General features: G+C 50.7%; 1 protein-coding gene across 7 annotated transcripts in view; it reads right to left on the bottom strand.

Annotated features, from left to right (window-relative positions):
• The window catches only part of Dennd3 (DENN domain containing 3), a 57714-nt gene that overhangs the window by 1892 nt on the left and 31872 nt on the right, over positions 1 to 23950 (bottom strand). For 5 of the 7 annotated variants that reach the window (XM_006241738.4, NM_001427258.1, XM_039080223.1 and 2 more), the window contains 10 exons: positions 23088 to 23609; positions 15006 to 15265; positions 13579 to 13749; positions 12459 to 12588; positions 8001 to 8108; positions 6295 to 6434; positions 5817 to 5974; positions 3792 to 3925; positions 2423 to 2538; positions 2203 to 2340 (listed from right to left, as the gene is read on the bottom strand). In XM_006241738.4, coding sequence (XP_006241800.2) covers positions 2203 to 2340; positions 2423 to 2538; positions 3792 to 3925; positions 5817 to 5974; positions 6295 to 6434; positions 8001 to 8108; positions 12459 to 12588; positions 13579 to 13749; positions 15006 to 15265; positions 23088 to 23609 — 1877 coding nt within the window. Of the gene's footprint in view, positions 1 to 2202; positions 2341 to 2422; positions 2539 to 2820; positions 2942 to 3791; positions 3926 to 5816; positions 5975 to 6294; positions 6435 to 8000; positions 8109 to 12455; positions 12589 to 13571; positions 13750 to 15005; positions 15266 to 23087; positions 23610 to 23950 lie in introns of those variants that run through there. The other 2 variants (XM_017595246.3, XM_063263576.1) reach the window with 2 other exon arrangements.

Below are 23950 nucleotides of genomic sequence, written 5' to 3'. Positions count from 1 at the left end.
TGTCTTTTTTTTTTTTTTTCATTACGATTTACCCTTTGGGCATAGACTGTCTACCTTTGGCCTGCTCCACCGCTGCATTTTACACAGAAGGGGACCCAGGATAGACCACACTCATGGTCTTATTGGGATGAGTGTTCTCTCTTGGAACTGCTAAGCCCTGCAGGAGGTGGGGCTCTGTGGGAGGTTTGAGGTCAGTAAAGGAGCTCTAGAGGGGACTAGGGGAACAATAGGCCTTCAGTCCCTCCTGCTCTTTGCTTGGCCAGGTAAGACCCACAGGCACCGCCCACATCACGCCTCACCCCAAGCCCAGAACTGTGGGGCCGGGTGCAGCATGGCCTTGGCAGGGACAGAATGACATGCTTCCTGCCCTTGGGACAAGGCCAGCAGGTGTGGGCCTCCATGAGTGTTGATGGCTGCTGTGGGCATAAGGCTTGTTTTATAATAATGTACGTATTTTCATGTCCTCCTCACATGGCCTCCCTAAGGCTGGAGGGATGGCTCAGTGGTTAAGAGCATTGGCTGCTCTTCCAGAGGTCCTGAGTTCAATTCCCAGCAACCACATGGAGGCTCACAGCCATTTGTAATGGGATCTGATGCCCTCTTCTGGTGTCTGAAGACAGTGACAGTGTACTTATATACATAAAATAAATAAATCTTAAAAAAAATTACTTAAAAAATGACCTTCCTATTATCATTAATGAGTCCATCATAATCAGAGATAGCATGAGTCTGATGTCTCAGCAGAATGGCAAATGCTGGGACCTTCAGGACAGACCTTAAGGCTGTGGAAAAGAACTCTTAAAACATGAGTTCAAAAATATATAATTTTCCAACTATGGAAAAATACAAGGATGAAATATGAATTGTATAAGGGGCTTCTAAAAAGGAACAGAGGCAGCTACACTGTGAGCCAACTCGTCAGAAAGATATTAAGAAAGGAGAGCGATTTAGGGAGTGGTCATCGAAGGAGGTCCCACCCAGCTAAGTTTTTTTGTTTACACTTACAAAGGCAGACAGATTCTAGAGTTCAGGGTCACCCTGTTAGGCCCAGAGGTGGTAGAAATGGAAATTTCAGGACAGGTCCCACTCAGCTATCAGCTGTCTTAACAGAGGCAGGCAGATCTCTGAATTCTTTTGCAACCTTAAAAGAAAATGTGTGCGTGCTGCCTCCCAAGAATGAAGGGGCTGGGGTCTAAGGATGCTGACTCATGGGATAATCAAATGGGAATTTGGGTTGAATGACTTGACTGATATGTAAATAAAAGACTGGGCTATGATCTGCAAGGGGTGAGCTATCCAGAGAATTTTTAGAATAGCAAGAGTGAACTGCTTGGAGAGCGGTCTCCAGCAGAAACTAGAAAGCGATCTGACAGATCTCCAGAAAGGGCAGACCAGAGAAAGAGCTGGTGGGAAAGCTGTCTGGGGCAGAACATAGGTCATCATCATCTCGGACCCAGGATTTGACTCTGAGTTGTTTGTCTTCGCCGCTCCCAGACACCCTTTTCTCCTAGAAACCCTCTCCTTGGCACTGTGGGCATGCTGGCCATAGACTATAGAAACCTCCCTTCTCAAGCTCTTGGCTGCAGTGGTAGAAGGCTGAAGTTATCAGCTGTCCTCAGTTAAGGCTTGGCCCTCTGAGTCAGTGACAGAGTAGGCTGGGACTCCAGGACTTGGGGATGATGGTGTGACTGTATTGTGTAAGCGGGAACAATGTGAACTGGGCCGACCATTGTGTCAAGTATTGTCTCCCAGGCGGCCACCCTTTCAGAATGCAGGACTATTTGGAAAGAGTCCTGGGTGGGATGTGGACAGCTGCAGTGGCCTGGGCCCTTAGGAAACACAGAGAGGTGCCACATGAGGACTGGCAAGTGGGAGAGGCACATCCGTGAGCCAAGACGGTGAAGCATGGCCTTGTCAGGCACCAAAAGCTGTGTGGAAGGCAGGTCTCCACTGAGGAGCAGCTAGCCTGCCCACACCTGGAATTGGCGCTGACTGGGCCTCCAGCTGAGGGGAAGCGAGGCTGTCCTTCACCAGACGGAGCACTATGAAGTCTGAGGCACATGACAACCTGTGTCACAGCCACCTTCATAGTCCACTCATTCCCACCAAGGAGGGAAGGAAGCTTGGGAGAAGAGGCAGAGCCACATAGACAAGGCCAGGGGAACCTGAGGGGATGCTGGTGGCTAGACACTTTCACCTCACCTGCCTCTTCACTCGGATCATGCAGGTGACCTCCGTGCAGTCTTGCAAGTGGGTCTTCTGAGGAGGCTGGCCCAGGTCTTTTAGGCTCCAGATATACAGCTCACTGACCCCGGTACAGGCCACCCACAGCTGCTGCTCCTGGGATAGAAATCACCGTGGGACAATGGCACTGCGGCCAAGACAGCCCAGGGCTGGACTTGCGCACACAGGCCTGGAGTACCTCAGGCAGAAGCTGGATGGCCAGGAAGGAAGCAGATGGCTCCTCAGAGGGCTGGATCCTCAGCTCTTGACGAACAAAGCCCTGCAGCGTCACCACCAAGATGCTGCGGGCTGTACCTGTGGGAGGAAGAACCAAGAGAAGGCATGGGAGGGTGTGCTCAAGTCAGGAGGAAGGAAGAGGAAAATCAGGCAGAGTCGGGGCTGCAGGGGCACTGGCACCTAGGACCCGTGTGAAAGGCAGGTACTGCCTTGTCCAGCTGGGTCCCTCTTCCAATGATGGCTGTGAAGCCTGTCTCAGTCCCCACGAGATGTTCTCCTGCCACATGATGGAGATCTGGGGCCCATGCCCAATATTCTTCTAGTATAGCAAGGAAGGGTGAGCAGGCAAGCAGGACTCACCAGGATGATACACATCCTGGCAAAATAAGTTTTCTTCATTTCTCTGAAGAGTGCTTGGTGATGTGAGGCCACGCAGTGCCGCCCTTAAGAGCGCCCATGCTAAAGAGAAGCAGAACGGAAGCTGGAGAGAGAGCAGAGAAGATAGAGCTGGACTAAAATACTCAGCAAGGGCAGCCACAGGCAGGTAAGAGAGCAGGCCCACAGTCTGGGCGCGCGTGGGAGGCTGGCAAAACTGAGTCCATCAGCTCTCCTCAGGCGAGGCCTGGTCTCTCTGAGTCAGTGAAGAATGGGGACAGTAGAGGCAGGAAGGTCCCAAGTTCGAGAAGCGCCCATCGCTACCTAGCAAATTCAAGGCCAGAGTGGTCAACACAGGACCCTGGAAAAACAGGGAGAGACAGAGCAAGGAAGCACATGCAGAAACGGCATCCTTAGGTCTAAGCACGTTGCCGACAGAATTCAAGAGGTCTCCTATTTGCTTCAGAGTGGCCTCACAGTACAGGCAACTTCTATGCCCCAGGATGTTCTGAAACGTGCTGGAACAGGAGCCAACAGCCTGGAGCCTGCCCGTCCTATCACCCCCTAGCAAACTGACTCAGCTTGAGACACTGGGGTCCTAGGGATGGGCTTGGACTGATACAAGTCACAGTAGGTAGCTGGGCCAGGCTTGCTTTCAGAGGCGGGTGTGGCCCACTCAGAAGAGGTTGCAGGGAACAAGACAGGGTCGCTGGGCCAGGCTCACCCAAAGAGCAGGGTGCCAAAAAGGAGTTGGGGACTGGCAGACAAGTAGTGAATGGCAACCATCTATTCACCAGCCTGTCAAGGGATGGAGAGGGGCGAGCCAAGCTACTGGGGCAGCACGGTTGCCAGGAGAGGAGGAATCAAAGCTGGAAACATGTACAGTGAAGGGAAAGAGGCTCGACCAGAGCAGCATCAGGGCTCCATGCTCACTGGCCAGCGACCTGGAAACTTACAACAAAACACGCGGTCATTGTGCAGGCTGATGGACATGAGGTCGCCGTGTTGCAGCTGGAACCGGCTGATCACTCGGAGCGTGCTAACATTCCACGCCAAGACTGTCCCATCCAGACTGCAGGAGTAGACTGCACTGAAGGATCAAACACACGCGCATGCATTTAACAGGCCATGTGACACCTTGCAGCTAACCTTGGGGGCAACAAAGCCACTATTCACAGTAGGGATGGTGATAAATATGACACACCAGGGACAGATCAGGGTCTTAGGTGCCCCTCTCTAGCCCCTGTGGGATCCATGGGGTGTCACGGAGCCCCCATGCCACCATTCACTGCACCAAATCTTGAGCAGGGCCATCCAGCTCAGAGGAGCCAGGGAGGGCCTGCTCACCAGCACCCTGCGCTGGGCATCCACAGTGGCCAGTTGAGGTGGGCAGTGGCTAGTACTATTGGTGACCCCTGTACCTTTCCCAACTCCTGTCATTCTCAGGTAAGCTTGAAATGTCCCACTGGACCTGAGCCTGGGAGAACAGAAGCACCTGAGGCACTATATTAGGGAACAGGGATGGGGTGGTCTGAAGTAACATAGGCAGACGCTGCCAGAACTGAGGCTGCCCCACACAGCTACGAGACCCTGCCTCACTTGCAGGCCTTCCCTGGGGACTACTGACCAAGCTGCTGGGCATGTAAAATAGCTCACTTAGATGTTGGCACTCAAGTAAAGACAGTGACACAAGCTGGTGTCATGGGTTTCGTTGTGTCCCTGAGAGATGATACAGTGGATGCCTTGTACTCAGCGCTCTCGGCCTGACTTAGAAACAGACGTAGCCAAGCTGACAAACCACCATTATAGTAGGCACTGGCTCATTAGCACTGGTCCCCTTACAAACGGGCAGCTTGAACCCAGAGATGGCCACACCCTGTGAGAGGGTTTGGTAACAAAAAGTTGGAATAATGTATCTATGAGCCAGGAGGCACCAAGGCAACCATCATATCTGGGGAGGTCAGAGAGAGCCTCCTACAACATCAAGAAGGAGCCCAGCCCAGCCCAGTGATCTTTGTCTAAGCCACTGTGGTTTTCCATCAAAGTGGCACTGGGAGACCAATACTCAAGGGAGGCTGTCCATCAGGATATACATGGACAAGCCAGCCGGGAAGCAGGTGGCCTTGGGGTGGGTGACCTCCCTGGCTTTCCCAAACCTGCCTTTGATGCTGGCTCCACTGGAGCATGGGCAGAGGAGGGAAGCCTCAGCCAGGGGGCCATACCCCAGATCCCCTCCGTCCTGGGCAGCATCCCGTACCCTCACCCTGCACCCGCACCCTGCTCAGAATAATCTGAGATTTTCACGGGTCAAACCTCTCCTAGGACAGCTTGGCCATGGAATTAGGGGGTTACAGAGGCAGGGACACATGAGTGAAATGGGGTTCACATGTGACAGGGTGACCCTCCATTGGTGCCAGCATCCAGAGCTGCCTGCCTTGAATGCCTTTGGCAGGAAGGGTGGACCCCCCCCCCCCGAAGCAAGCTGGATGGGTTTGAGAATGAAGACAACAGGATGCCAGTCCCACCCCAGGATGACACTAGCTTCAGATCCAGCAGGGGGAGGTGCCCCCATCAGCCTGCAGACACTTGGCCTTTTGGCGAACCTTGGGGTCTTAGGGGAGGTACGTCCCACAATGGCATTTTAGAGAGAGTCAACATCAAGAACTGAGTGTTCTTTCATACAAAGCCAGATTTCTGATGTCTGGAAAGATGAGAAATCCAACCACAACTAGTGCTTCCTGGAGGGCGCGCCCTCTCCAGTTTGCCAAAAGTGTTGGCTGCCATGAGTAATCTTGGCCGTGAGGCAGAGAGCCAAAACCACCTTGCCATCTCGAGAGGCTCCTTCCTCTTGACCCACAAGCAGAACCGGACCACGTGCCGTCTACCCACTCTTCCGCACACTGGCCAGGGCTGGGACCCCTTACCACCCACACCCCTGGGAGCCAAGCTCTTCCCTTTCCTTACTCCATAGGCCTCGGTACCTGGGCTTCTTCCCACTGGGCACGGCCAAGCCAGTGACCGCAGAACGGTGATCCGTGAGCTGTTTGTTGCAGGACATGCTGTGGACGTTGATGATGTAGATGACGGAGTCCTCGGAGCCTACCCACACCTGGCTGTGCTCTGCCATCACCATACAGTTCTAGAGGGAGCCAAGACGGAAGACGGATGTACAAACCAGGTTCACCATCTGCACACTTAACCACCAGCCCCAAATCAGCGAATATGAGCGCCGAGCCTCCAGGGCCTGACGAGTCAGAGCTTTGTTTAAGTCAAGCACGGAGAGCATCGATTTGGGGGTAAAGACAAGTTTAGCAGGTGGCTGGATCTGCAGTAATGAAGATGGGTTGTAGGGACAGCCGCTGCAGACAGCGCATTCTTAGGGCCTCCGGCTTCTTAAAGTCACCCAGGGATGCGAGGCGACAGGCTGTCTGTCGCCTCACTTTGAGGTGCTGCACTCACCACTTTAGAGGAACCCACTTTGAAGCAGTGCTGGTGAATGGTCCAAGAGGAAGCATCAAACACAACCACTTTGCCTTCATTCAGGGCGCACCACAGCTTGGGGTGTGCGTCTTCAACTTTCTCTGCAGGATCGAGGCGCCCTGAAGGGGAAAGCAGCCCCAAAGCTTTTCAGTGATTGTCAGACCAACAGTGGGGGAAGGGACCGCCTCCTGCCTTCCAGATAAGCACAGAACACCAGTGCAAGGAGTGTGTGTGTGTGGTGTGTGTGTGTGTGTGTGTGTGTGTGTGTGTGTGTGTGTGCACTGTTGCACCAGGGCCCACAGGGAAGCAGGAAGTATGACGAGGACTGGTGAACACTGGGCGTGAGAGGGAGACTCAGCTGGAGAAACCAAGTCCCCATGCGCCCACCGATTTCCACACCATCTTGTTTCAGGTTCTCACCAACACTTAAAGGGGTTGGGAGCAACTTATTTACTGAGGGTTTTTGAGATGAGGTCTCAGTGTAGCTCATACTAACTGGAACTTGTGATAATCCTCCTGCCTCAGCCTCCTGAATCCTGTGATTATACGTATGCACCATCACATCCAACTTGGTGTAAGTTTTTTAAAAGTTCGAGCACCCTAAGGGACATTTCTCTTTGTTTATTGAGATAAGGTCTTGATATTTTTTTCCCAGGCTGGTGTCTTGTCTCAACTTCTTGTGCACCTAGGACTATTGGCCAATGTCATCGTGTCCAGCTTGACTCTAGCTTTGAGTGTGACATTGCCCTAACTCATCATGAGGCTGGGAGTGTCAGCACTGGGGTGTCCTCCTACATGGAGTATATGTCTCAGGCAGTTATGCGCCAATGACTGGGTAGGAGTCCCTCGTGATGACAATGTCATCATCCCATGATCACACATGCCAGCACAGTCCCTGAGCTCCACTCTTCTGACTGTAATTTCTTGAAACCATTATTATTATTATCATTATTATTATTATTATTATTATTATTATTATTATTTACATCTACGTGTGTGTATGTGTGTGCGTACACATAGTGAAAGCTAGATGACAATTTGGGGGAATCAGTTTTCTCTTTCCAGGATATGGGTTCAAATTCAGGTTGTCAGGGTTGGTGGCAAGCAAGCAGATACCCTTACCCACTGAGCCACCTCACCAGCCCAGAAACTGTCAGTGTAGTTAAAACCACAGAGTCCTTCAGTAGTTAGAAACTCGGGGTTGGCCTGGTCATGCCCGTGTTGTTGGGTGTGCTGGTCTGGGAGTCACTCGCTCTCCTTACTTGTAAGCACCTTTCTAATCTAGACCAGTCCACTTGGAACTGGTATGGGGACTGACTGAAGTGAGCAGGGTCCCAGCTTCCCATATGGAGATAGGCTATCCCTCTGCCCTATGGTTATACAACATCTGCTAACAGCAGTCTCCTCATCCAAAGACAAGAGCTGACACGTAACATCTGAAATGTCACCTACTGCAGAGAGCAGGGAATGAGTGAGTATTCTGGGTCTCCACCAAAGTTATTCCCCAAGTATAAGGTACCACACAGACAAGAGGCTAGAGTGGCCGTGAGAGCTTTGCCCTTGTGGGTCTGGATCCAGTCCTATAGACAGAAAGCACTCTCACTGTTTCTAGCATTGGGCTTCCCTCTCACTGCTGCCAGACTGACCTCCAACCCAAGTCTATACGTTCATCACAACCAACATACCTGGAGTATACAGCAAGACTTCAATGGCTTGGGGAGCGGTCTCTCCAGCTGAAGGGTTAATCTTGTGTTTTAGGGTCTCCGAGGTTGTTTTGGGGACTGCCATGGGCACTGAAACACAGGCACATGAGTTAGCTTACCAGTCTGCAGGACAGCAGTGGCATCCAACCCAGGAAGCTCTCCTTAGGAGTTTACTGTAAAACCATTTGTGGCCTGAAGAGGGCGCTCTCAGAAAACGTTGTTATGGAGGTAGCCTGAGGTGCCCCTTAGCCTCATCCCTAATGGGGAGCAGGGGCAAGAAGGCAACAGCTACCTATGTTTTCTGGTTGAGCAGTGAATGCACCATTGTGTGTATGTTACATTTTCTTTTATTATTCTTTTAGTGTTTTGTGTGTGGTGCACACACCATAGGACGTATGTGGAAATCAGAGAACCACTGGTAGAAGTCAGTTCTCCCCTTCAGCCGTGTGGATCTCGGGGACTGAGCTCAGGTCATCAGGCTTGGCAGCAAGTGCCTTTACCTAGAGAGCCATCTTGCTAGCCTGAGGTCACGTTTTCTTTACCTGTTCATCTGTGAGTGGACACTTAGTCTAGTTACATGACTAAGACACCCACCACACTTGCACCTCTTTCTGCACAATCCAACCTGTCTCCAGACAGTGCTAAAACTGCCTTCCCTGGAGGTTTCTGGGACCACCTGCCAGGTTGAGCGGCCTTCCTACTAACCCCAAGGTACTTCCTCCAGGCCCCATGTTAGCCTCCTGTCCCCATGGGTCACCTGCACTGCAGTGGAGGCTATGCCTTAGGGACTCACTGGTGGCCTTTCATTAAGCTTCCCGTCTGATGTGACTGCTATTATCCTAATTTTTTAAAAGAAACAACCGTTCTGTCCCTTGCTTGTAGAAGAGCATGCAACCTGCCGGTCACTAGGCTTCCCGCTTGGGTCCTGGGTTCCGACAACACAGGAAGCGATGGCGGGACCCTCTGCCACTGCCTTTCCACCTGCTACCTCAGGTGACTGACTTGGGTCCTTTCATTTGTGTATTTACAGACCTTCTATCACAAGTGGACTCCGTGCTTCTGAACTAAGGTTGGGGTCTCAGGTCGTGAGTCTTCACTGTGTTAGGCCATGCACTAGAAGGTACTTCTGGACTTGCTTAACCAAGGTGCTTAACCAGCATGCTGTGACCTGAGCTCAGATGGCTCCTCCTGTGCCACAGGAACAAGGTGATGATGACAGAGTGTGTGCTGGCTGTTACTATGGCAACTCTGTCAACTGTTTACAGGGGAGCCAGGAAGCTGTTTCATGAACTGCTGGCAGTCATAAGGCATGCATTTAAAGTTATATAAACAGCTGGAGTGTAGTGTTTATTTGATTTTATTCCCATCTGAGGACAGGGGCCGTTCTGTTGAGACCCAAGACTGTCAGACAGAGCTCCTGGAGGGCTCAATGGGTCTCCAGGCAACACGGGATACCTGAGCCTCCTGGCTGCTGCCCCAGCTCAGAAGCAGGTTCTATGACCAAAAGGCATCAGGGCCACATAGTCAGTGACAGACATCACAAAGGGCAAGATGAAGCTAAGCCAGGGTATAATGTTCTAATTCTTGGACAGCTGTTTTTAAAGACTGACTGCACACCCAGGAGAGATGAAATGAACCTCCAGGCAGACACAATAGCCTTCATTAGACAGAAGGCAGATCCAGCTTAAATGTCCACCACAGAGGACGGGGTAGAGAAAATGTCATACTGCCAAACAACAAAAGAAGCGAAGGACCATCAACCCAGTTTGTAGTACCTACAAGATGCAGGGATGAAGTTGGAGCAGAGTCTGAGGGAAAGGCCAACCAATGGCTGCCCCAACCTGAGACCCATCCCATGGGACAGAGCCAACCCTTGACACTATTAATGACACTCTGCTACGCTTGCAGACAGGAGTCTAGCACAGCTGTCCCCTGAGAGCCTTCATCCAGCAGTGGATGGAGGCAGATGCAGAGCCTGGGCCACCAACCAGAGAGCACGTAGGAGCTGGACCTTGTAGCAAAGGTATCATGTGGTCCCCTAACAAGTGGAGTGGGGGTCTGCCTCGTCTCTGTTCCCTGCCATTGGATCCCCTTCCCCGCTACCTGGACTGCCTATTTGGGCCTCAGTGGGAGAGAATGTGCCTAGACCTGCTGGGACTAGATGTCCCAGGGTGGGGTGGTACCCAAGGAGACTCCCCTTCCCTGAGGAGAAGGGGAGGAGATAATGGGGGAGGGATTTATAAGGGTGGGACTTGGAAGAGAGGAAGGACTGAGATCGGGGCATGAAGTGAATTAAAAGTAAAATAAAAATAAAGACAGAGGGTTGGGGATTTAGCTCAGTGGTAGAGCGCTTGCCTAGCAAGCGCAAGGTCCTGGGTTTGGTCCCCAGTTCCGAAAAAAAAGAAAAGAAAAAAAAAATAAAGACAGAAATGGGTTATTTGCTTGCTGTACAAGAATGGGGACCACGGAAGGCCAGGAGCGGGAGTGTGTGCCTCTGCAATCCCTGTTCCTATGGCCAGACAGAGGGCAGAGACAGCAGATTCCCCAGAAGCTTGTGGGCCAGCTAGCCTGGTGTACACAGCAGTAAACAGCAAAAGAGAGCTGGCCCCACCTGAAGCAAGGTGGGAGGTGAGGACCGACGCCTGCATGGACAGAGGCCATGACACGCGCACACCCACTCACAAGCAGAGCACCTCACTCGTCCTACAAAATACATTTCCCTTAAGGGAAAGTGCCAGCACACGCCATCTCACGGAGGTGCTGAGGAACGACTGGGCTGAGTGAAAGGGAGACATCCAGGACAGATGAGATCATGGTGATGTGAACCAACCAATGGGCCACCGGCAGCCACGGAAGGAGATGCCGAGCAGTGCAGGGGGGATTCCTCCTGCAGAGCACGAGTGTGTCAGCCATCACAGGGATGGTGGCACCGCTCTTCAAATACCCTAAACTTAGGAAGTGACAGCTTAAAGGGGTCCAGCACAGGGGTGACATTTCAATATCCACAGGGCCTGGACAGCATGACAGACATCCCGTCTTCATCAACCTGTGCTCTGAAATGAATTTCGTACTGTTGTTTGACTTAGCCCTTTCTTTGTAGCCACCATAGGCTTGCTATTTCTAGTATGCAGGTCTCAAAGCAGCAGGCTGCAGGAGGACATTTAAAACGGAAACAGAGCAGGAGCCGAGAAGGCTCAAGACATCTTCTTAGCACACTGACCCTAGGCTTGAAACCCCGACCTCTGGACACCCTCAGAAGGTGAGAGTCAAACGAAAACGACCAGGAAGGAGGCTGGAGATTTCTGCACCAGGAACTTAGCCTTTAAAGATAAAAAGATGCTGGCCACGGCCACTCATACCTGTGAAGACAGCATGTGGGAGGTGGAGGCAGAAGGATCAGGAATTTCAGGCCACCTTCAGTTACAGAGAGAGTTCAAGACCAGCCTGGGCTACCCAAGACTAGATCAAAGAAAGCAGAGGAAGGAAAAGAAAGAAAAAGATCTTGGCATTCAGGGCTACCCTCGTCTTCTGCGCTGCATTAACCCATCTGTCAACAAGCCAACCAGAGAGGTGTGGAGAGGCCGTGGCTATCCAGGAAGTGTGGTTCTGACCACATACATCCCCAGCGTTGACCAGAGAGGCTGTTAGTTACAGCCTTCCAGGCATTTCTAGTATGCTGAGCCCGACAGACTATGCCTCAGTTGAGGAGGATCAGGACCTGCAGTTTACAACGTAAAACGGGACGCCAGAAAGGAGGTGCCAGTGTGTTCTGAACAAAACAAGGAGCCACAGGTCCAAGGTTAAATGAAGAAAGGGAAGATGAAAGTCAATGTGTGATATTTTTAAAAAAGGAAAAATCTTAAAACTGCTTATAATCCTAACACTCACTGGACCAGGAGGATTGTGAGTTCAAGGCCAGCCAGGGCCATATGCTGAGTTCCAGGGTAGCCTATGCCAGAACAAGTCCATCTCAAACGGGCAATAAACAAAGCAAACAAACAAACAACAGTGCTATTCAAAACAAACCAGGGCTCTGAGATTGCTGGAGTGTTGAGGCCTCCAAACTTGATAATCTGAGTTCAACTCCAAGACCCCCCACACTGTGGAAGGAGATAATGGACTCCAGCACATTGTCCTCTGACCTCCATGACATGGTATGCGTGCCCACATGTCACACATACACACACACGCACACACACCAGTGATAAGAAAATTACAGCTGGGTGTGTAATCCCAGCATTCAGGGGACTAAGACATTGATACTATGAGTTCTATGAGTTTGCGTTCAGCTGGGCTACCCAGCAAGACCCGGCCCACTCCCCAAAGAGTAAAAGTAGAAAGCAAGAAAGCTTGCGTGGGTTCTAAGTGATAGGTGCCAACCAGAAGAAACGCTAGGGACAGCCTCTTGTGACAGACGCGCAGCCCAGCGACAGAACTTACGTTCATTCTTCATCTTGTCAAAGTAGGCCAGCTTGGAGGCAGCGTAAATGGCACCAGATGACTGCAGCGTGCCAACCACGGCATCCATAAGCAGAACGTTGGTCAGTGCTTGCTGGACGTACTGAGGGTCCTAGGAGAGATGCAGGCGTGTGTCAACGCAGTCCGGATCCTGAGGAAAACGGTACTTCTCACACTGTCTTTGTCAAGGCATCAGGAAGAGTCTGAGTGGATGAGGACTTCGGAGTTTGTGTCACGTAATCTTTCTCTCAGAGTTACAGTGAGTTCTCATGGTTGACTCCTAGAGCCAGCACGTTCTGTTTCCCAATGCTGGCAGGCAGGAACTCATGATTCTGCACCCCTGCCCCGACCACACTATGCTAGCCCGGGCATTTCATAAAGCAGCAGATGTGACTACACCCGGTGACAGGGGTGGGAATGGCCCACCATGGGCTTTCCCCACTGCAGAGCTAATCTGCATATCTCAGAGGCTGTGGAACTGACTGGCTAGGCCAGAGCTCACGAAATACAGAACCTCAGAGAGGACCAGATCCACTCCTGATCAGGACAGGCAATAACCCATCACATGTAGCCGTTTTCCTCTCCTGCCTGATCCTTCTAAGATGTGCCACAGGGAGGCACCACATGCCAGCCACATCCCTCTGGTGACTGGTGAGGCTACAAATCCTGGTCCATTTGCTTTGCTTGATTATCTGATTGTTTGAGACATGGTCTTGCTCTATGGTCCGAGCTAGCCTCAAACTCCAGACCCTGACAGCTTAGCCTCCTGAGTCCTGGGATGGCAGGTACATACCACCACACCTGGCTTGTTTGACACATGGTTTCCTCCCCATTTACACATATGAACACCTCTCCTGACCCTACCCCCATTCACTGGGAAGACACCAGAACTGAGTGTACACAGAGGGAAACTGAGTAAAGCCTGCATGTCCTCCTCATACCCCAGAGGCCACATGGTCTCAGGTGGGGTCACGGAGCCACAATGGCCTCTGCAGTCCTTGCAGATAGCATAGTTCTCCTTTCCGAGGTGCTGCAAGCTCTGGATGCTCCCTTTAGGACCTGGTGCCACCCATTCCCCCACAGGACCTCCCCCACCTCAGACCTTGTGGTCATCTGCCAGCTTCTTTCCAGCCCACATCTCCTTCACCATGAGGTGCCAGAGGTCACATTCAGACTTGAGGTTTGCCTCGAAGACTTCCTTCTTGGCCACCGTCTTGATCTTTAAGGTAGGTATCTTCAGGAGGAGAAATGCCACCGTGGTGCTTTTGACTTCCTGCAGGACAAGGACAGCATGAGACCTCAGGGAGGACCCAAGCAGTGATAGCAGATGGAACAAGTGCCCTGAAGCCACCACATGGGGCAAGTCTGGCCACAATATCAGGCATGTGTGTCTGTTACAACCTTTCACTTTTCCCTGAGGACTTATAGAGCCAGCTGGCAAGTCAGGTAGGAACTACAGCTGTAGGCCTTGTATGGCAATCCAGTGGCCAATGGTCTTGGTCCATCTTTCTGCTGTGACCACTCAGTAATTGGGAACACTTGACAGCCCCAACTCTCCTCCCTAAGGCCTCAAGTTTGGGACAGTAACTGTCACTGTAAGGCACAAAATAAGATCATCAGTGTCAGGGTTGGGGATTTAGCTCAGTGGTAGAGCGCTTGCAATGGGTTCGGTCCTCAGCTCCAGAAAGAAAAAAAAAGATCATCAGGGTCCCAATTCAGACCAGCCTTTTTTTCCACGTTACCCACACTGGCCTCAGATTTGCAACAGTTCCTGCCTCTGACTCTGAGTGCCAGGATCACACACACACACACACACACACACACACACACACACACACACACACACACACATCATTACATCTGACTCAGACCCTCTCCTCTGGAGAAATGTAATGTGACTGGCCATGATGGCCCATGCCTTTAATCCCAGCAATCCCAGCATTCTGAGGCAGAAGCAGATAGATCTCCCATGAGCTCTACATAGCTCCGGGACAGTCAAGATTACATAGAGAGATAAAAGTGTGGTAGCACATGCCTTTTACCCCAATATTCAGGAGGCTGAGGCAGAAAGATTGCAAGTTCAAAGCAAGGCTGGGCTACATATTAAGATCATGCCTCAAAAAATATATGTATAATATATATATGTATATATATATATATATATATATACACACACACACATACATATAAAACTGGTAATATGTGCAAGAAACACAAGTAGACCCTGGGACCCAGTGGCTCAGTGGTTAGCATGTAGCTATCTCTGAGATGAATTCATTCCTAGCCACCCACCTCTGGTGAGAAAGTCACAGCCACAGTCAGCCTTACCTTGTACCTCCAAACATGGTCACTCCAGTGGGACCAAGTGAAGAATACTGCCCTCCTGCCCCCCATTATCCTGCCCCAGGGTGTCAATCACCTGTTGAGAGCCGAGCAAGCCGTGGCACAAAAAGGCACCTAGTGCTGAAGGTGCCAGGGGACAAACAGCAGTTTGGGGGACGCCTGCATCTGGCACCATGACGGTCTCACCTCTATGTTCCTGAAGGTGGCGATCTCCACGTAGCTGGGCCGCCCCTCAGGGAGCAGGAACAGGCGTTTCTGGGTCATGGCAATCTTGCCGACTCCACGATTGGTCTTCACGGAGCTTGACAGCTTGTAGACACACTCGTTCCTATCCAGATGGTCCACAAGCAGTGCGGGCAGGCTGACCTCTTGTGCCTCTGCTTCCGTCTCCTTCCAGCAAGTGTAAAAATCTCTGAACGTCTCAGGGTCAATCTGTTTCTCGTGTCCTGAGTTTAACAAGGAAAATTTCATCAGCACAAGAGATTCTAAGCATGCACTACCCAAGCCAGCCAGCAGGTGGCACCACGTGCCCAGGACTCTGGATGGATGGAGGTGGTGTATGGAGGGCCTTTGGCTACCCCGGCTTGTGGGGCTGAAGATTTAGGCAGAGGCCATCTGTCCCTTTTAGCCCACAGAGGGATGGCAATCTGACCTACTACAGGTAGTCACAGTAACAGCACCAAGGATATTTTTTTGAGACAAAGTTGTACGGTTTCTGAGGCTGGCCTGACACTGTGCACCAACTCTCTGCTCCTGCTGTCTCGAGCTGCTGTATGTGGGGATCATACGGGGATCATAGACATGTTCCACTATGCCTGACTTAGAACCTCCCTCTGTTGAGCTGCTTTCTTCTGGGCTAGAGCCCTCTGCACTCAGCCTCTGAGACCAGCCACCTGCTCACTTTACACACCCACCCCAGCCTGGTCCAGCCTGGCTTCTGTGTCCGGAGCCTGCCTGTTGCTCTGTCCTGTGGTGTGTCTCAAGCCCTCCATCCTGCACAGGCTGCTGCTGTCCCTGCCTCTGGGATTCCTGCAGCCCCCACAATTGCTTCTGTAAAGCACAAGTGTACCTTCCTGCTCCTCATTCAAACCTTTCCGGACTGTTCCGCCACACAAGACCTCACGTTCCCCCAGACTGTCCCCTCTTTCCTTTCACACCCTACCCCAGCCATACCAAGCACTGCTCCAAACAGGCCATGTTGCTGTGTTCCCCACCCTAACCATCATACCAGAAAAGCTCTCCTCTTGCCCTCAATAACCAGGCGAACAGCACTGTACGCGGCCTTCCCTGACAGTGCAGGCCATTCTGGCTGCACTACAACCTCCCTCAGGACACCAGTGAATTCAGCTACCAGCACACACCAATGCCCACCCTGCATGGTGCATAGAGAACGCCGGCTCATCCTGTGAGCCCCCATCTGGGGCAGCCACATGCATCAGGCTTGTGTACAAGCTAGGAAAACGGAAATAGGAAGAACAGAACCTGCCCATGGCAGCTGATCCCTGCTTACACAGAACCTGTGTCTCCCTACGCCTAGCCTCCCTGTGCCCAGCCTTCAGAGGCCCAGGTCTGAGGTGGACAAAGTCCCACTGGGTTCACATCACCATTCCCACGTGGTAACAGTGTCATGGTGACAATCACCTGGTACATCTGTTTTGCTTCCACAGCGTGGTGGGTAAGCATACAGCCGTGTGCAGGCTGTGGAGGATGTGAAAGTTTCCAGAGGAAATTTCCAAATGACAAGGGCAGCTGGGGGCCACAGGAAGGCGGCCCAACAGCAAGATCAGTTATCAGTGGGTAACACCAGAATGTATGCATGGGAACATCCACTAGGTGGTGCCATTTTGAAATATTTTCCTTTATGTTGAATAATATGTATTTAATTTTTTTTCTCTTCTTTTGAGAAATTGGAGGTGAACCCAGGGCCTTGCCCATGCTAGACAAATATTCTCCCGCTGAGCTACACCCCAAGCCCCATGCAAGTTTTGAAGTCATTGGATCCATCCAATGAGGAAATAAATCTCACCTGGGACAGGGATACAACACTCATCTGTATAATGTTTAACGCAGGTGACTAAGGAAGGCAAATAACAGGGAATGGGGTGATCCCATGCATGGGACAAGCCTCTGCTCCTCCTGCACTGAACAAGGAGTTCACTGAGGTGACTGACCATAGTCATCCCCTGCTGGAGTTCTCCTCTGCCACCTTACAAACTGATTTCTGCAGCCTACTGCGGCCCCAGGGTGCAGACTGACTGAGCTTGAATCACAAGCACATGTTACAGCCATCAGACATCACAGAGGAGGTCTTTCAGTTACGTGTGGTGGAGGAAGAGCCCGGCAAACAGAACAGGGAAGGCGGGACAAGGAGTGGCAGTCCATGCAAGTGCCTGAGAGAGTGAAAGTGTGAGGAATGCTTTGCACACGTCCTTCAGGACAGACCCTCTGAGCACCCACACCACAGCAGTCAACGGAGCTGCGCACAGTAAGGACTTTGCAGCTAGACCCAAAATGTCCTCTTTATAGACAAGTGGCCTGCCTGTCTTTGGAGGTGGGGGTCTCATGTGCTCTGGACGTGCACAGTGGGAACAGCAAGACTAGGGGCACCTCATTAGGTGCAAGGCCAGCCTTCTTCCACCTGCAGCCAGCACCCCAGCTAGCTATGGATACACAACATAGAGCCCAACTATATGTCACGGTGCTTCCCTACCACAGTGCACGTCCACAGCCAGTGTCTACGCACACGGTCACATACACACTCAGTGTCTCTCAGCGTACAAAAGTCTGCAGGTACATGATGGCCACACCCACAGACAGGATGCCTACTCCTGTGTCTCCAGCTTCTCACAAGTGAACCACTGTGGATCTCCACTTCGTCACCCACCCACCTCTACAGCGCAGCCCCAGCTCATCTCAGGATCATCCAGGCAGGCACAGCATCCCCATGAGAGCCAGCTATAGACACGCCACTCTGAAGAGCCACACTGAAGGTGGCACAGGGAGTCCCTGCAAGCTGCACTGCAGAATGTGTACTCTTGTCAGCACCGGCTTCACGTGAGCAAACGTGTATGAGCATTTTAAACACAATCTAAACTGTATTCTTTTGGGCGGGACCGGGGCACTGGATATTGAACCCAGGGTCTTGTGGCACAGCCATACCCATTAGAAATGGCAAAAGCCATGAAGCCAGCACAGCTGTTTGACACAGTCCCAGCAAAGCTGAGCGAATGTTGTACCGTTCTTCTTCAGTCTCTCAATTTTAGATTTTGGTCTCTGCGTGTTGCATGCTTGGGCCCTTTCTGCATTATGATTCATTCTGTGTCTTTTTCTGAGAAAATTATGTCTGAGCCTTTTTAGGAAAGTCCTTCTGCTTTTAGGGAAGTAACTTCATCTGTCTCTCTTTGGACATCTTCCTTATGCCCTAGAGATCACAATGAACACTAAAGAAGGCCATTTCTCCCGTAATCGTCTTGGGGTATCTGCCCCTAAACATATTTAAACAGTGTAATTGGAGCAGAGTAAACTCAGAAACAGTTGACAAAGCAGCAGGAGAATCAGTTACAGATTCAAGGCCTCTTTTTACTCTATGCTTAGAGCTCCCTGAAAATGTAGTTTAAAGATAGGGGTTACACAGGGCACACCCCTGGAGGAACAGAACTCAGCAGATAGATTAACTTTTCCTACTTTATAGGATAGATGATGGAATGAGATAGTAAAAGGAATTAGGTATTAGTACTTGCTAGTCATAAAATGATTGCTTCAGATATTTTCTGTTTGCATGGAGTGCTTTAAAACTGCAAACACTGCCAGCCTAAAAGCAGACTGTCATATATAAATGTATTTGCTTTGTTGGAGACATTCCTTAGGTTCTTTGAAGTTATAGGTCTGATAATAAAAATGAAATCTGTTCTATTTGTACTTTTTAATTGTGACCAAACATGTAGCCCCAGACGTGTAATGAAAAATCAGAAGCACATGTCCAGAGACAAAATGATAAAATCTGTACTTCTTAGATAACCCTTAGTCTGTCTCTGTCCTGTGAAACTGGCTGGGGCTGGCCCTTAGCAGTCTTGAAGCTCTCTGCTGAGCTATGTCCCAGGCCTCACATGTTCACTTGTATCTCACAAGTTCATTCTAAGATGGTGGGGTGGCCCAGGGTGTGGCACTATTAGGATGTATGGCCTTGTTGGAGCAGGTGTGGCCTTTTTGGAGGAAATGTGTCACTGTGGGTGTGGGCTTTAAGACCTCATCCTAGGTTCCTGGAAGCCAGTATTCTGCTAGCAGCCTTCAGATGAAGATGTAGAACTCTCAGCTCCTCCTGCACCCTGCCTGCCTGGATGCTGCCATGTTCCCACCTTGATGATAATGGACTGAACCTCTGAACCCATAAGCCAGTCCCAATTAAATGCTGTCCTTATAAGAGTCGCCCTGGTCCTGGTGTCTCTCCACAGCAGTAAAATCCTAACTAAGACAGAGGGGAACACTCAGCTTTGCCAAATTTTTACTTTCAGCACGGCCACTCCACATAACTAAAACACACACTCTCTCGCAGCAGTGACAGTGGGGTCCTGCCCCACCTAAGGACCTCACCTAAGGAACCACATAATTGAAGACCACTGACAGCTCGTTGGTTAGGTCCACTGCTACAGAACAGGTGCCCAGCTGCAACTCACTTCCCAGGCCCTCAGGGGTGATGTCAAATGCCACCACATGCAGAGGAGGAAGAAAGGCACTAAGAGGCAGGCTCTCCTTCTAGACCAGGGTCACGAGCCGTTGAGTAATTAGGTGACCAGGCCATACCAGGGCTGTGGATAAGATAGAGGTGCCATCAGGCATGCTCAGCCTGGTGACAGAAGAGAATAATAACCTGATGGGTCTGAGTTTTAGGCCACTGCACACGGGACCCCTGAAGGACATGGGACCCTTAGGGTATTCACATCCTCATAAGGTCACACACCTTAGAAGGAAGAGGAAGTGTGCCCATAGGCCCCTCAGGGTCTTTCTGTGAATGCCTTGTCTCCCTTCACACACTAGCACACCCATAGCTGTCCACACCCCTTGACTCCCAAGCAGCCCAGGCTATCCCACAGAGGCCTGAGAAGTATGTGTTTTACCTGGCTAGTGACAGGTAGCCCATCATCTCTGTCTTCCCCCAAACAGTTATTCCTCCGGACATGCGGACATCAAGCCTCTTCTGTAAGTGACATGGAGTTAACAGGAAACCGCACAGCCCCTCCTGTGTGCTCTAAGCCCGTTCAGGGTTGGGTGCCCAACACCATGGAAGTTCAAGTTTACAGCTTGGGCAATGATGACAAGAGAGACATAGCACATGCTCAATAGAAAGCACATTCATTCTCCAGATATTTCTATCTGCAGTTGGTGAACTTGGCGGGCAGACTAACTGGACTTGAGTGACCAGCAGAGTCTGGTGAATGCAAAACTCAAGTGCCAGCATGGGATCAGATGGATGAGGCCACCAGCCGGACAGTGCTGGCTCACATAAGACAGACGGACCACTGGGACAGTGAGACACACAGCCAGGCAGTGGGCAGCATGGTCAGGGTGCTGACACTCAGCTCAGCCAAGCTCCTGGCCCTAAGCTGAGGAACCAGCCTACACGGACCCTAGGGAACAGATGTCAGGATCCACCATGTCAGTGTCTAGAAAGGCACTGTCACAGGACACCTCACAGTCACAAGATGATAGAGAGGCTGTGCTTCCTCCCCATGGCCGGAAGACAGAACAGATGCATGTGTCGGTGCAGGTAGCATGGTTCCGTGAGAAATAAATTAGGATCGCAAACTCGCACAGACAGCGGGACACGGTCCGTGAGTGCACAACATTGCTGCATGCTGCTGGGAGACATCTTTTTTTTTTTTTTTTTTTTTTTTTTGTTCTTTTTTTCGGAGCTGGGGACCGAACCCAGGGCCTTGCGCTTCCTAGGCAAGCGCTCTACCACTGAGCTAAATCCCCAACCCCGCTGGGAGACATCTTGTCATCAGAGGTTTTAAGCAGAACAGAAAGCAGAGCCTGGGTTGGGAACAGTGCTTCACCGGGGACACAGAGCAAAGCCAAAGAAACAAGGGTCCTGTGGTAAAGAGAAAGCCATCTTTATCAGGTGGGTTGCCCCGGCACCAGGCACACTGCCTCTGTGCTCCTGGGCATGCGTGAATGCTTCACTGAGCCACAGCTCTGTAGTCAGCGGGCAAACACCGATTGGATGCATCTGCAGAGGCAGCTAGCCTCATGTACAACTCAGCCATGCTGCATCCTGCAACCTCGCCTGGGTATGAACGTGTGTGCACTGTGCTGTGCGTACCATCAAGCCATATAACGCCAGCAAAGGCTGCCCAAGACACTGACTGGGACTTGAAGTGCCTGGGTGTTAGGAGTAATAGTGTCTTTACCACACAGAGGTTTCTGCTCCTGCTGACACATACTGGCTTAATTACAGGGATAAAGGAGACTTCTAATATCTTCTTTCTGTCACTACTCAACATGTAAACAGCAAGTTAGCTCATCTTGGCACTGCACCGTCTCAGACTACTTTACCTTGAAATTGTTTTTTAAGCGTGAGTCGTTGACTTAAACTAAAGCTGCCAATTTAAAGAAGATCATTAAGTGAATTCTGGCTTGGGATTAAGATGGGATTTCAAATCATTTCTGGAACTAACCCACACAAACATCTACCGTTTTTACTAAGTACTAATGCAAAGTGGGATTCTAAGCATTGATGATTACAAAATCAAAATAGCAACTTTGAGAAACACCGAAGATGGGCTATGTCTGGCAGAGTCACATACTCAGCCAAGATTTTACAAGATTCTTTTTTCTTTTAAGACAGGATCTCACTCCGTTAGCCCAGGATGATTTAAAACTCACTACGTAGTCTGGGCTGGCCTTGAACTCACAGTTCCTCCTACCTCAGTTTTCCAGGCAGACGTGAGCCACAATGCCCATCTTCAAGATTTGATTTTGGGGGGTTGGGGATTTAGCTCAGCGGTAGAGCACTTGCCTAGCAAGCTCAAGGCCCTGGGTTCGGTCCCCAGCTCCGAAAAAAAGAAAAAAGAAAAAAAAAAAAAAGGTTTGATTTTGGCCAGGTATGGTAGTGCACGCCTTTAACCCCAGGACTTGACAGGCAGAGGCAGGCTGATTCCTGTGAGTTTGAGGCCAACCTGGTGTGTTTCAGGACAACCAAGTTATACAGGAAATCTCTGTCTCAAAAACAAAGGGGTGGGGGAGGGGGCAGGAAGGACCTGGAGAGATGGCTCAGTGGTTAAGAGCACTGGCTGCTCTTTCAGAGGTCCCAGGTTCAATTCCCAGCAACCACATGGCAGCTCACAACTTCTTGTAGCTCCAGTTCCAGGGGATCCTACACCCTCACATAAGCATACATTTAAGGCAGAACACCAATGCACATAAATTAAGAATAAATAAATTAAAGTATGTAACTTTCTATGTAAAAATAAATAAGTATATTCATCTCATTATGTGGGAAGTTTGCTTTCATTTTTAAAAACGATAGATTTTTTTTCTATTTTCTTATTTATTTTACGCATGAATGTTCTGCTGCATGTACACAGGCATGCCAGAAGAGGGCAGCAGATCCCTCTATAGATGGTAACCAGCTACCATCTAGATGCTGGGGATTGAACTCAGGACCTCTGGAAGAGCAGCCAGTGCTCTTAACTGCTGAGCTGCTGCTCCAGCCCCCTAAAGTATAGACTTTTAAGACAGCGTCACACAGTCCAGGCGGTTCTCAAAGTTGTTATGTAAGCAAGAATAACTCTGACCCTCTGCTCCTCCCATCCCCACTCTCTCGTGCTGGGACTAATTGTGAGCCACCTTGTCTGGTGTATTATGGGTGCTGGAATTGGACCCAGGGCTTCACGCATACTGGACAGGCACTCTGCCAGCTGAGCTACACCCAGCCCTGCTTCTCTCTTTGATCCGTGTCAATATCACATTGTATACAACACAATTAAAAACACACTTCTTTGTGATACGTTCAGTGTTTGCCTTGCACTTAATCGCACTTTCTCTGATTTACCTAGGTCTCGTGGGAGACTCTTGGGTGAAGGCGGTTATGGGTATAAATTTAAGCAGCCCTGGCTCAGGAAACAGTGACAAGAAAAACAAAAGCCTGTCCATGTTCAGTGAGGACACGGCTCGCTTTCATACTGCGAATCTTTAGGAGGTTGGATTGTAGCTACAGACCTGCAGACCCAGAGGACATGGGCACCCAGGGGTGCTGTGGGGCCCTCTTACCCACGGTCAGGGCGTCGAACAGACGGTGGATGATGGTGGTATCCTTCACGATCCCCGACTCCTGGACCCGCTTCACGAAGTCATTGAGTTGCATGTGCTTCTTGGGCAGTTCGAAGTTCTTCACGGCGTCGTCCACCTTGGGGGCCTCTCCTTGCTTATCAAAGACCTCAGTGATGAGTCGCCTGAGCTCAGGCGTCCGCTCAGCCTGGGCCCGCTCCGAGGCCGACATGGAGTCCACCATCCCCTTGACAAGATCAGCTGGGAAGATCCTTATGTCGGTCTTATACAGGCTCTGGAAATCCAAGAGGGCATTCAGCAGCTGCCCCTGCATCAAGTGGATGAGACCACGCAGGTAGAAGTACCTGGCCAGGAGCAGAGAGTCACCAGGGCCCAACAGGGCCATGGCCTTGCTCAGGAGAGTGACGAGGTCTGTGAAGTATGCCTGAACGCACTGGCTCACCAGCGGGAAGTGGATCTCGGGGATCTTGAATGTATATGTTGACTTAGGGGTCACTTTGAGAACTAAAAAAAAACAAAATCAAACAAGGTAAAAATGCATGGAATTAGCTTAACAGAGAGGCACCCATGACACCACTGTTGAGGACAGCGTTGTGTGTCTTGGACAAGAACCCATGGGCCCCTTCCAGGGTATTCCCCATGGAGGTAAAGAAAAAAAAAAAAAGAGCCTATTTTGTTCCCAGAGTAGCAATAACTATTCTCCATGGAACAATTATGGGCTTTTCTTTTTAAAGATTTATTTATTTTATGTATGTGAGTACACTGTCGCTGTCTTCAGACACACCAGAAGAGGGCATCAGATCCCATTACAGATGGTTGTGAGCCACCATGTGGTTGCTGGGAAT

Source organism: Rattus norvegicus, chromosome 7 (genome assembly GCF_036323735.1).
Source record: "Rattus norvegicus strain BN/NHsdMcwi chromosome 7, GRCr8, whole genome shotgun sequence".
Classification (NCBI taxonomy): domain Eukaryota; kingdom Metazoa; phylum Chordata; class Mammalia; order Rodentia; family Muridae; genus Rattus; species Rattus norvegicus.
Note: the sequence above shows the minus strand (reverse complement) of the source record. Positions and strands in the feature narration are given on the sequence as shown.